The sequence below is a fragment of the Myotis daubentonii genome, chromosome 7 (assembly GCF_963259705.1).
Source record: "Myotis daubentonii chromosome 7, mMyoDau2.1, whole genome shotgun sequence".
NCBI lineage: Eukaryota > Metazoa > Chordata > Mammalia > Chiroptera > Vespertilionidae > Myotis > Myotis daubentonii.
Genome location: NC_081846.1, coordinates 77,491,181 through 77,504,779, shown reverse-complemented (window position 1 = coordinate 77,504,779; position 13,599 = coordinate 77,491,181). Strand labels below are relative to the sequence as shown.

Sequence of the window (13,599 nt, the reverse complement as noted above, 5' to 3'; positions counted from 1 at the left end):
TTGATTTTTTACAGAGAGGAAGGGAGAGAGATAGAGAGTTAGAAACATCGATGAGAGAGAAACATCGATCAGCCGCCTCCTGCACATCTCCCACTGGGGATGTGCCCGCAACCCAGGTACATGCCCTTGACCGGAATCGAACCTGGGACCCCTCAGTCAGCAGGCCGACGCTCTATCCACTGAGCAAAACCGGTTTTGGCTCCACCTATATTTTTTAAAATTCAGTAGTCATTTTCTCTTTTTTTATTGTTTTAAGTGTATATGTTCTGCTAACATATGATTTAAAGGTATCATGAAAGGAGCAGCACATTTCTCAAACTGATGGTAAAATTAGAACTTTATTGATTTACTAAAAGTGTCCTGGTGCACAGATCTGTGCACACTGAAAGGAAATTAATTAGAAGAAATATTTTAATATCGCTATTCGCATCTTGCTAATGAAAAGAAAATACGATTCTACCAAATCTCCTATCTACCTACTCCAGGACTTCTGTGAGGATCAAATGAGATGAGGCATGGGAAAACGCTTCACAAACATTTGGTTAAACTGTAAAATGTTTGCACCTGGCGATAAAGCAAGTTGAGTTCCTGGGCTGAAGAAACTCCAAGGAGGCTAGTCCTTGGGAGAGAGGAAGGGAGAGAGGTAGCCAGGCGTTGCTATGTGAAGTCATTACCTACTGAAGTCATTATCTGGCACCCACAGCCACTGTTTCAAGGCTGGGCTGGGCTGTGGGCCACATTTTGCGCCATAGGGTCTTGGCAGCATTGGCTGCGATCTGGTGGGCTGTCACTCTGGGGTGGTGGTGGGGCCTGTGTCACACTGGGGGAAGCTGAGCGTTGGTTTGTTGGCACCAGGTCTGTGGTGCCGTTTATTTATAGAGGGCCAGTGCGCATCATGGCAGCTCCTGCATTGAGCGTCTTCCCCCTGGTGGTCAGTGTGCATCATAGCTACCAGTCAGGCGATAGACACTTAGCCTTATCTACACTAATGAAAGAAAAAGATGCAAATTGACGATACCCCCAAATGCTTCCCATTGGTTAATCAGTAGGATATGCAAATTAACTGCCAACAAAGATGGCAGCCGGCAGTCAGGCAGCTGAAGTGAACAGGAGGCTTGCTTGCTCCAGTGACGGAGGAAGCCAACGTTCCCGGCCTGCGGCAGCCCAGCTCTGAGCTCCAGATGCAACAATGTTGCAATTATAGAAGCTAAACAAAGCCCAGATAGCTGCTTTCAGCTGTCAGTGGGCTCAGAGCTTAGCGCGCCAGTGATGGCAACAGAGTTTCAATTATAGAATCTAAACAAAGCCCAGATAACCTGCTTTCAGCAGCCGAGGCCTCAAGCTGGAGCCAGCCTCAGAGCTAAAGCCGGCTCTCAGCTCCAGTGACAGCCACAGAAGGTAAATAAATCCCAGAATAAAAAAGAAAAAAAAGAAAAAAGGAAAGGTTGGGAGTTTCAGTCACCCACCAGCCTGAAAACGGCCCTCAGCCCCTCACCCAGACTGGCCAGGCACCCCAGTGGGGACTCCCACCCTAAAGGGGGTGCGGGCAGCCTAAAAACAGCCATCAGCCCCTCATCCAGGCTGGCCAGGCACCCCAGTGGGGACCCCCGCCCTAAAGGGGGTGCGGGCAGCCTAAAAACAGCCCTCAGCACCTCACCCAGACTGGCCAGGCACCCCAGTGGGGACCGTACCCAGAAGCCTCAGCAGCCAGTCTTGCCTTGCAGCCTGGGAACTGCCCATCAGCGGGTCAGCACTGCAAGGCAAGGCCCGCTCCCAGCAGCCGGTCTTGCCTTGCACCCTGGGAACCACAAATCAGCGGGTCAGGCTGCAAGGCAAGGCCCTCTCCCAGCAGCCGGTCTTGCCTTGAGGCCCGGGAACCGCCCATCAGCGGATCCTGGCTGCAAGGCAAGGCCCGCCCCAAGAAGCCCCAGCTACTTTAAAAATAGAAGGATATCCTTTAGAACCAATCTGCTTAGATTCAGGATTAATAAAACAGTATGGAACTAATGAAACAAAGTGATAGGAATTAGGAAGTGTGACATTGATGGTTCTGGGCATGTGAAGGGTGAGGGACAGAAGGGTACACACGGTCTTCCCTTCAGTTCTGCTGGAGAGATGAGCTCTGAGGGCCGGAGCTGCTCCATGCCCAGAGGAGGTGGGTGTGGTCAGTGGCTCTGTTACAGAGCTTCTTGCCAAGCAGAGAGTTTACCTGACCCACAGGAACCTTTTTACTCCAGAAAACAGAAACAGCCAGTTCCCAATGGGCATGGGAAAACCAGCGTAATCTCCTGTGCACGGCGTCCTGATGGGGTGACGGGGGAGGTGGGCGAGGGGAGCAGTGCAGAGTTGTTAGGCAGCTGGAGTGGGAGTGGAAAGGCCATGAAATGTCCGCAGTCCTGGCTGTGCCATGGCCTGGGCTGCTCCTCCAGGCCCTGGCTGAGGGATTAGGGCTGATTCTCTCAGGAAGGGAATATTCCATGGGTGGAAGATTTACAGGCTCAGGGTGGGCCGTGTGTTAGTTGGGGTAAATCCCTCAGCATTCCTGCTGCCAAGCCCTCAAAGGAATGAGGCAGAGGCGCCCCTCATCCCCAAGACCCCTTCGTGGACATTTTAGCATCTATGTGATTTTTAATCCCTTCAGGGAGACTTTCTATCCTGCAGTCCTATCCCACCCCACTGTTGCTGTTTGCCAGCTGGGTCGAGCATCAAGGGGAAAGGGGGTTAATACTCACTGAAAGACTACTGATCCTACCGGGAAACCAACCTATTTACTGTACTGTTGTAAATATCATACCCTTTATATCCTGTATATTGGCTTCTTTTAAATAAATTGACATGTCTTAGAAAAAAGAAGAAAAAAAGGCAAGGCAGGGCGGGACCCAGAAGACCCAGAAGCCGCCTGATATGGTAGTAACTCTATCAGTAAACACTCTGAAAGTCAGTGGCATAAATGCACCAATTAAAGGACAGATTATGAGGGTGAATCAAAAACAAAACTCACTTTAAATATAAAGACACATACAGATTAAAAGTAAATGAATTAAGCTGCAGCCTGTTTTGCTCAGTGGATAGAGCATTAGCCCGTGACTGAAGGGTCCCAGGTTCGATTCCAGTCAAGGGCATGTACCTCAGTTGCTGGCTTGATCCCCAGTCCCTATCAGAGCATGTGCAGGAGACAACCAATCAATGTGTCTCTCCCTTTCCCTTCACTCTCTCTAAAATTCAATGGAAAAATATCCTTGGGTGAAGATTAACAAAAACAAAGTAAATGGATTAAGTAACATTAAAGAGATTATAAGAAAAATATATTCCAAATTCTGTTAGTTGTATAATGGTTATGTTTAAATTATTAACACTTAAGAAATTGGGTGAAGGGTACATATAATATGCTGTAATATTTTATAGTTTTTTTAGATGTATGAGATTATTTCAAATTAAAATATTAAAAAATTTAAAAATTAATAAAATATTAATTGAAATGTATCTGCATTACATGAAAAATCTCCTAATTGCTTCTAGCATAATTTATTAAATTGTGCTAAAATTTACAAGGGTTCAATTAGAAAATATCTTAATTCTAAATGATATAATAGAAAATATATAATAGTGCAGTTATAAGCACTTATCTGAAAATACAAATTTAAAGAAGTGAATTTAAAGAAGGGGTTAACCAAAGAAAATACATGCACAACCCATGGACACAGACAACAGTATGGTGATGGCCAGAGAAAAGTGGGGGGCAAGAGCTGGTAGAGGGGGCAAAAGGGGAAAAATAGGGACATCCTATATAATAATAATAAAAGGCTAATATGCACATTGACTGAACGACAGAATGACCGGTTGCTATGATGCGCACTGGCCACCAGGGGGCAGATGCTCAATGCAGGAGCTGCCCCCTGGTGGTCAGTGCACTTCCATATGGGGAGTGCCACTCAGCCAGAAGCTGGCTCATGGCTGGCCAGCGCAGTGGTGGTGCCAGGAGCCTCTCCCACCTCCGTGGCAGCACTAAGAATGTCCAACTAACAGTTTAGACCTGATCCCTTGGGGGCCTAAGCCTTTAGTTGGACATCCCCAAGGGCTCCCTGGCTGCTAGAAGGATGTCTGACTGCAAGCTTAGGCCTGATCCTCTAGGGAGTGGGCCTAAGTCGACAGGTGGACATCCCCCATGGGGTCCTGGACTGTGAATGGGCGCAGGCTGGGCTGAGGGACCCCCCCACCCCCCGAGTGCACATATTTTTGTGTACCGGGCCTCTAGTATATATATATTAAAGGCCCGATGCACAAAAATGTGTGCACTGTGAGGGGCAGTCCCTCAGCCCAATGTGTGCCCTCTCACAGTCTGGGACGCCTTGGGAGATAACCACCTGCTGGCTTAGGCCTGCTCCCCAGGTCGCAGATGGCAGGCCTGATCCCGCGGGGCGGGCGGCGTCTGGCGCTGCCTGCCCTGCCTCCCCGGGTTGCAGATGGCAGGCCTGGATCCCACACTGCCTGTCCCGCCAGCCCAGGTCGCACATGGGAGGCCCGGATAGTGGCGGAGTGGGCGGGGGCTCGTGCTGTCCTGCCCCGCCTGCATTATGCAAATTTAATGGCCATCTTTGTTGGGTTAATTTGCATACTCTTCTGATTGGCTGATGGGCATAGCGAAGGTGTGGTCAATTAGCATCTTTGTCTTTTATTAGTGTAGATAAATATTACTCTGAGAATGAAGGTAAAGAGTATCATTGTTTATATAACAAGAATTTTCATTTCAATGAGAAAACATGAGTATGAATATATACAAGTGCATGCCACTTAAATGTATCATTGTTTAGTGATAATAAATACTATTTTAACATTAAGTTTTATATGAAACATTTAACCTTTAGAGAAAAATCTTCCAAGTTTAGCTTCTAGCAAGCAGTATTATGACAAGTAGAAGATAGTTGTTTCATTTGGGACTGCATTTCAAAGCACATTCAAGCTTCTTTGGCTAATCATATAGAATTTTGGATCACTAATATTGATAAATGTTCCAAGTGTACACCTTGCATACACTTGCACACACACACATTTATTCTCATTCTTTTTTAAAAATCCTCACCCAAGTATATGCTTATTAATTTTACAGCGAGGGGAAAAAGAGGAGGGGGGAGAGAGAGAGAGAAACATCAGTGTGAGAGAGAACACAGATGAGCTGTACATGCCCCAACTGGGAATGGACCTGCAACCTAGGTATGTGCCCTAACCCCAGAACATAACCTGCAACCTTATATGTACGAGGCTCCAACCAAGTTACACCGGCCAGGGCTATTCTCATTGTTATTCTCCTGGCTGCACCCCTCCCCACGTTTCTCTGTCTCCCCCTCTCCTTTTCTCCATCTATAGAAACATAGTCATATGGAGAGACAGAGAGTATATGGTAAATAGTAGACACTAAAAATTGGTTGTGAAATTTAATAAAAGTCATGGAAACACTTACTTCATCAGCCACCATGCACCTGGAAAAAAGAAAAACAAAACGAAGTTAATTTCTTAATTATCAAAGTCAACCATTTAAAAGTTCTGATTAAGTAGCTTGCCACGAAATAGTTTACGGATGATAAAGTACTACGCCGGAGACAGGTGTCTGTATGTGTGCCTGAGAACAGGGGCCAGTGCTGACTTGATGAGACTCTCTGTTTGTCAACGGCATATGACTATGTGGGCTTGTCACAGCCTCAGCTGCACTGTTCACCACTGCCCACCATGGAGACAGTTACAGTGACGCTTCAGAAATGTGAGCAAAATGGCAAGTGATTGTACCAATGAGTTCCGTCCTCCTTACCATCAAACCTTAAAATGGTCTTCCCTACAGATAAGAATACTGTATTAACGTACAAGAAAATAAATGTCAAGAAAAAGTTCCTACTTCTATTAGTTTCTTCCTTTTTCACCAATGGTCTTGACATTATATAATTTTATAAGGTTTATTTTAACATAAAACACAAATTAAAAATTTGATAATAAATATATTATCAAGGAATAAGTTACAGGTAAAATGGAATTTTGTTCTTAAAAAGAAAAAAACATGTCAGGTTACCTAATAAGTATTTTTATGGGAAAATAAGATAAAAATATTTTAACTGAAATTTAAAGCATATGCAAGAATATAAAGTTTATTACATTTTTTACACAGAAGACTAAAAGTAGAAATAAAAAAAGCAATACTTTGAGAATCATGATTATTTCTGAAAAATTCATGTGTTTGCCTCCTTTTTTCATTTTAAAACCCAACTCAAATTTGGTGAAGATGTCATTTTAAGTGTATATTATTTGTTGAGCATCTACTATTTACCCAGCACTGTTCTAAGTGCTAGAGATGTAGCAGTGAATTAAAGTCATTCCCTCATAGAGGTTGCCTGGAAGAAGATAATACACAAGCATACGGTTCCAGTGGTGATAGTTCTATTAAAAACACTAAAACAAGGTAAGGCAGAATAAGGAATATAGGGGAAAATACATTTCATAGAGTGGTCAGGAACAGACTTTATGTTAGGCAAGTTGGACAGATTTGAGCAAGTCATAAATTTAATGAGAAAGGGAATTATGAGAAAATGTGGAGGAAGATTCTTCTCAACAAAGTGATCAGCAAGACCAAAGATTCTGATATGAGATAGTTATAATATCAGTTAAAAGGATAAGGAAGCTAATGTGAGTGAAGTGCAGTGAGATGAAAACAGTAGTAATATTACTACTAATGATAATAATGTTGGAAGGCAGTTAGGCCCCTGACCCTGACGGACCTTATAAGCAATGGCATAGAGTTTGGATTTTCTTTGAATCCTTTGGAAAGAAGCAACATACTACCTTTTTAAAAAGACTGCTGTTGCTTATCTATATACTAGTACAGTGGGGCCTTGACTTATGAGTGTCCCGATTAATGAGTTTTTCGAGATATGAGCCGTCTCTTGGCCGATTTTTTGCTTTGAGTTGCGAGCTAAAATTTGGGTTACGAGCCAGCTTCAGATACCCCACAGCTAGTTGGCGCAGCGAGCGTCACAGTGAACACCACAACATCAGCCCAGCATTTCAATTCATTGTAATGGTGAAAATTGATTTGACATACGAGTAATTTGAGTTACGAACTCCGTCATGGAACGAATTAAACTCATAAGTCAAGGCCCCACTGTATATAAAAGCCAAGCAACTGGAACAGTGGAACGACCAGAACAACTGGAACTATCAGTCGCCTCAAATAAGGGATGGGGACTAATGTATTTACAAAAATAAATGACAGGTTGGGCTTGGCCCATGGAGAGTAATCTGCAGACTCCTGTTTTAAGGGTGTCAGAATTCTCTTTAAATGCTGAGTTTTCATTTAGATTATAATCCCCCAAAATAGGAATATTCTGGATTATCTGAATAACTACTTTAAAATTACGTGTGTGTATATTTGGTACTCTCTTTTGCATTTATGATTGTATGAGGCATATGTTCTCCCCGCACCAGATACTTCTTACTGTGAAATACTGAAGGGTAAATATTTTTACAATAGTTATAAGAGAGAACTGTAGAAAGATCTCGAGGGAGCTGATTTTTTTTTTAGCTCCAAACGTTAAACTTCATTATCAGTAACCATGATAGTCAATATGAAATGAAGAATTTTTTAACCATTGTTATAGACCTGTTAGATACAGTTTAGCAACGCCTCGCGGATGAATTGGTCTTTATGTGATAGAGGTAGCTACTGTGTTTCTAAATCACTCCTTAAAATTGGCCTTGGAATGTGCGCAGAGCCTGATGTTGCTTTCCCCAAATCTTTTCTTCCCTTTTCCCTCAATAATACAACCCTGAGGATGGGATCTATTTTCCAAGTTCCATTTCAGCCAGGTGTGGACGGGACACAGCGTGTGGCCAATGAGACAGCAGAGGTCACTGGGTGGTAACTGAAAAAAACTTGTTAAAATAGAGTCAACTCAGTTGGCAAGTGCCTTTTTGTCCTCTTCCTCTCTTCCTGCATAAAACAATGCTGCCAAACCTGGAACTGACCTACCAGAAAGGAAAGGACACCAGGACTGCAGAGGTGTGGCTCGGACATCGTGGACTACCTAACTCCAAACTTCCTGTTGGGCGAACGAGGGCAGAACAGTCCTATCTATTTTAGCCATTACTATTTGATTTTTTATTCTGCGTAGCTGGACTCAATTCCTTATCATTAAAAGGTAATACAGGATAAATGATACTTCTTTTCACCATAAAACCCAACAAGCATCAATTTAGTTTCCACAATATAAGACCATCCATCATATTAAATTAATATTGTTAAATTGAATTGTCTTCGTTCTTTTGGTTTACTCTTAATTTTATAAATGTGTTTTCCCCTAAAAAAATATTTTCTAAAATCAATATGTATAAGGGAGTTGTACCTAGTTTGGGGTTTATATTTAATATAAAACTATTTAAATAAACAATAGGGGTTTAAGGGAATTTCTTCCTTTGAAATGAGTGTCATGATTACTCGGGTACAGGGACCTGCTTGAAGGTGAGGAGGAGGCATTTTGAATCCAGGCAATTGCTTAATGTTCACCAGGTCTTTCTCCCTGTAACCTTCATTGCACATTTGGGTACAAGTAACTACTTTCCTCTTCTGCCTTACAGCATTTGCCCTGAAAGGACTTCTACCATAACATCAGTAACATTTAGTACACTTACTTGTTTATATTTTGTCTCTTGCTCAGACTAACGGTCTAGAACTATGCCTAGTGCTCAAAGCTATATTTTGTGATTGACTAAATGAATGTGTACCTGACGGTTGTTGAAATTAAAAAAACAATTTGATACATGTACATACATGGCCTGATTCACCTCCACATCTCCACAAGATGGAGTAAGGTATAATAGGCTTTCAGTTTGTAATAAAACTATTTAACTTATTTCTCCATCTTCCTATCAGTATTTAAGTCTCAGTGATGTACATGTCGTTATTCAGAAAGCAAATTTAATACTGGTAGTAATTTTTACTAATTATAAAATCACTTTAGACTAGACCAAGCAGACCTGATTTACTTCTTAGTTGCTTTTCATATAAACTATATTGTTTGTTTGTAACTCCAAAATATTATAATGAATGTTACTGTCTAATTAAGCCCTAAAAATTCTCTACTAGTTGTTGTAGGAATAATCAATGTTTGTGGCCTGCAGCTTTAAAAACAAGAATAAATAATTATATAAAAGCTAACGTGATATAATGGTCCAATAGGAATTATTATACATCCTGAAAACAATAATTCCCTGAAAACAGCTGAAACAGACCTTTTTTAAAAAGCTATTTAGGAGGATACAGAGAATATTTTCTATTTTTCTCTTTATTAGTAAAAGTTATAGGGTAATTTTGTGCTACTGCAGTCGGTCAGACTAATGAAACATAATATTTTTAAGATATAATCTAGCAATTAGAGACTAGTTTAATTTTTTTTAAAGCTCATGAACGGAAAAAGCAATTCTTTTAAGAACTTCATCTGGATTTTGGCATACACAGGGTTTGCTTATAAAACCCGCATCTCTTACATACTTTGAGATTATCATAGACTTTTATGTCCTTCCAGTATGTGACTGGTATTTCATAATGGGTAAAAGAACTAAAACAAAAACACTAAACGTTATTGTAACTTGTTTTCCATAGTCATAATATATGCAGCAAATGTGGGTTGCTTTACCAAAGTCTTTCTACTCTTATTTCTCTATTACAGACTCTGGAATTTTCTAGGTATATCTCCCATGTGCTTCTGAACATTGCTGGGTGAATATGTTCTCCAGAACTACTTATGATGACACAGTAGAAAGAAGACATGAGGAGGCTACTGAATGAGGAGCCACTTTGGAACCATCTACTCCTGGATTCTTGTTACATAGTATATGATATATTAATTCTCTTTAGTAATTAAGCCATTTTGAGTTGAATTTCTATTCCTGCAGTGCATCCTAATGGAAACAGTGTTTATAAAACCAGTTTTTAATGTCAATCCCATTTCCTTTCGTTTGTAACTGCTAAATTTACTCTCCTCTGTAACTCCCCCACATCCACTGCCAGTATTTACTTAATGACAGTGAACACAGCTATTTGGATTTTATTGAATAGAATGTAACTTCAGCATCATAACAACAATAAAGTTTTTATGGTATATTTGCATTTATAATGTGCTCTCTTACCTCATCTGATCACAGCTCAGCTTCCCTGGCTTTGCTTAGTCAATCCATAAATCAGATGAGACTAAGAAGCTGGATATAGAGGCCTAAGATATTGTCAATTATATGCTTGCAAATAAGAGCAGCACGTTAAGCTTTTAGAGAAATGCAGCAGACTGAATTGATAAGCAACCAAAATAAATAGTGTTGTTTTGTAGATTTTATTTTAACATAAATTTCTGACCCAAGGGTAAGAATCACATACTTAAATCAATTGTTTAATTAACCCCTTTAGAAATTTTTTTAAAAATCTAGGTCTTAATTAGCTTTAGTTTCAAATATCAACATGCAAGTACATCATAATAACTTCAGGATATCCAGAAAAAACAATGACCAAAAAGAGGTTTTATTTATTTTTTTAAATTAAATCTTTATTGTTCAGATTATTACATTTGTTCCTCTTTTCCCCCCCCCATAACTCCCCTCCTCCCAGTTCCCGCCCCACCCTCCGCCCTCACTCCCCACCCACTGTCCTCATCCATAGGTGCACGATTTTTGTCCAGTCTCTTCCCGCATCTCCCACACCCCTTTCCCCACCAAGAATAGTCAGTCCATTCCCTTTCTATGTCCCTGATTCTATTATGATCACCAGATTATTTGTTCACTTGATTCTTAGATTCACTTGTTGATAGATGCATGTTTGTTGTTCATAATTTGTATCTTTACCTTTTTCTTCTTCTTCCTCTTCTTAAAGGATACCTTTCAGCATTTCATATAATACTGGTTTGGTGGTGATGAACTCCTTTAGCTTTTCCTTATCTGTGAAGCTCTTTATCTGACCTTCAGTTCTGAATGATAGCTTTGCTGGATAAAGTAATCTTGGTTGTAGGTTCTTGGTATTCATCACTTTGAATATTTCTTGCCATTCCCTTCTGGCCTGCAAAGTTTCTGTTGAGAAATCAGCTGACAGTTGTATGGGTATTCCCTTGTAGGTAACTGAGTTTCTTTCTCTTGCTGCTTTTAAGATTCTCTCTTTGTCTTTTGCTCTTGGCATTTTAATTATGATGTGTCTTGGTGTGGTCCTCTTTGGATTCCTTTTGTTTGGGGTTCTCTGCGCTTCCTGGACTTGTAAGTCCATTTCTTTCACCAGGTAGGGGAAGTTTTCTGTCATTATTTCTTCAAATAGGTTTTCAATATCTTGGTCTCTCTCATCTTCTGGCACCCCTATAATTCTGATGTTGGTACGCTTGAAGCTGTCCCAGAGGCTCCTTACACTATCTTCGTATTTTCGGATTCTTTTTTCATTTTGCTTTTCTGGTTGGGTGTTTATTGCTTCTTTGCATTTCAAATCTTTGCCTTGATTCTTGCGCTCCTCTGGTCTGCTGTTGAGAGTCTGTATAATATTCTTTATTTCAGTCAGTGTATGCTTAATTTCTAGTTGGTTCTTTATCACAACATTGAGGGTCTCATTAGATTTCTTGTAGATCTCAATAACTTTATCGGCGGCTTCTAGACAGTTCTTGAGAGACCTTAGAAGTGTGGTACTGAACTCAATATCCTCCATTGACAGTTTTGTCCTGTTTCTTTGTCTCTGCATTTTTTATGCTTTCTTGGTACACCCCCTAGTGGTCTTTGTGCGCAGTCTTGTTGTAGTTAAGCCTTAATTGTTGTTGGTAATACCGGGGATGATTTGACCTCCAGGTCAACTGGCTATGAGAGTCAGCTGTGTCTGCAGTGGGAGAGCTTCTGTGCTGGATCTCTAGGACAGTGCTAATCTAGCCTTTGCCTGAGGCTATCCGACAAATGGCTCTGCGCAGGGCTTGGGCGGGGCGGGTCCCCGGGGATCCACAGGGCGGGCAGAGCGAGCAGTTATGGCTGCTCTCAGTCCTGTCCCCAGGGACTCTGCCTCTCAGAGTCCCAGCAACTGCTGCAAACCTCGGAGAGAAAGCTGGCTTCGAGTTCCGACCAAAGCCAGACAGTCCCGCTTCTCCCGTTTGAGTCTGGGTCCCTAGAGACTCGCCCGGATCTGGAGCTCAGAGTCTGAAACTCCCTCCCGATTGAAAACAACAACCGCGCCCTCCGCCGCCAGCCCGCTCCGTGCGCACTCCACACCTTAGTATTTCACTTCAGTACTGCGCCTCCTCTGAGTCTGGGTATGATATTCTCTTTCCTCATAGTTGTAGAATTTCCACTCAGCCAGTCTTCCTGTGGTTCTGGATGATGTCCGTTCCGTCTTTTAGTTGTATTTTTGATTGGTTGTTCAAGGCAGCAATCTCCGGTGTTAACCTATGCCGCCATCTTGGTTTCTCAGTATTCAAAAAGAGGTTTGAAATGTGGAGCTGGAGCATATGCTAAAAGCTTTAGGTACAGCTTTAGGTCTTGTATGTGAATGGTACTTAATATTATGAGAATGGACAAGAGCTTTAGAAATTTAGGTGGAGCCCTGGCCGGTGTGTCTAAGTGGCTATAGCTTCGACCTGCGTGTACCCTGAAGGGTCTCAGGTTCAATTCCTGGTCAAGGGCAGGTACATAGGTTGCAGATTCAATCCGGCCACATGCAGGAGGCAACCATTTGATGTATCAATGTGTCTCTCTGTCTCTCTCTGTCTCTCTGTCTCTCTCTCTCTCTCTCCCTCCTTCCTTCCCTCCCTCGCTCCCTCCCTCCCTTCCACTCTCTCTTAGAAAAAAAAAATCTTTGGGTGAGGATTAACAACAACAACATCAAAGGTCTTAAAAAAGAAATTTAGGTGGAATATGAAGAGAAAATGACTGAAGACAACACTGAAAAGGATGGGCAGAGGAGTATGCATTAGGAAAAGAGGCAGGGATAGAGTGAGGAGAATTAGAAGCTGCTGGGAGTCCAGGACGGCTTTTCCAGGAGGTGGCTGTTCTACCCCAGGCCCTACGCAGAAGCCAAGCTAGACAAGAGCTGAAGCTGAAGGCTTCCTGATTACATATACTTGTCATTTGTCAAAGTAATGAAAAACAAAGATTTTTTTTCTAATTTTCAACCTCAAATTTTTCCTTTTATTTTTCATGTTATAATGCTATAAGGTGCATTTTGGGGATTTTACACAAGATCACAAAAGGTATAAATCTTATGTTATTATTTGTAACATTTATAGTAGTAATTTGTACTTACAGAGAATATTTCTGGAAGACTACACACGAAATTGGTAATTCTGTTGCCTCCAGAACAGCCAATGTCTGGGACACACTTGAGGAATAGAGATTGGGAGACTTTCCACTTTTGTGCCTTCTGAATCATATACATCCGAATGTATCACCAATCCCAAAAATAAATAATATTAAAGATAAATAAATAAAGGCCATTTTATCATGTTGCATTTTTATAATTACAGGGGAAATATTTTAAGACATTGCTGTGGCTGGAAAATATAACTTAGTCCTCTGAAACCATGGTCCCTGTGGATTGGTCTGTAGGGGAGAGTGGGT

General features: G+C 41.6%; 1 protein-coding gene across 1 annotated transcript in view; it reads right to left on the bottom strand.

Annotated features, from left to right (window-relative positions):
- Positions 1-13,599, bottom strand: part of ZRANB3 (zinc finger RANBP2-type containing 3) — a 221,098-nt gene that overhangs the window by 125,314 nt on the left and 82,185 nt on the right. Inside the window, exon 3 of the mRNA XM_059704593.1 lies at positions 5,459-5,477. Within this exon, the coding sequence (XP_059560576.1) occupies positions 5,459-5,477 (19 nt within the window). The remainder of the gene's footprint in view (positions 1-5,458; positions 5,478-13,599) is intronic.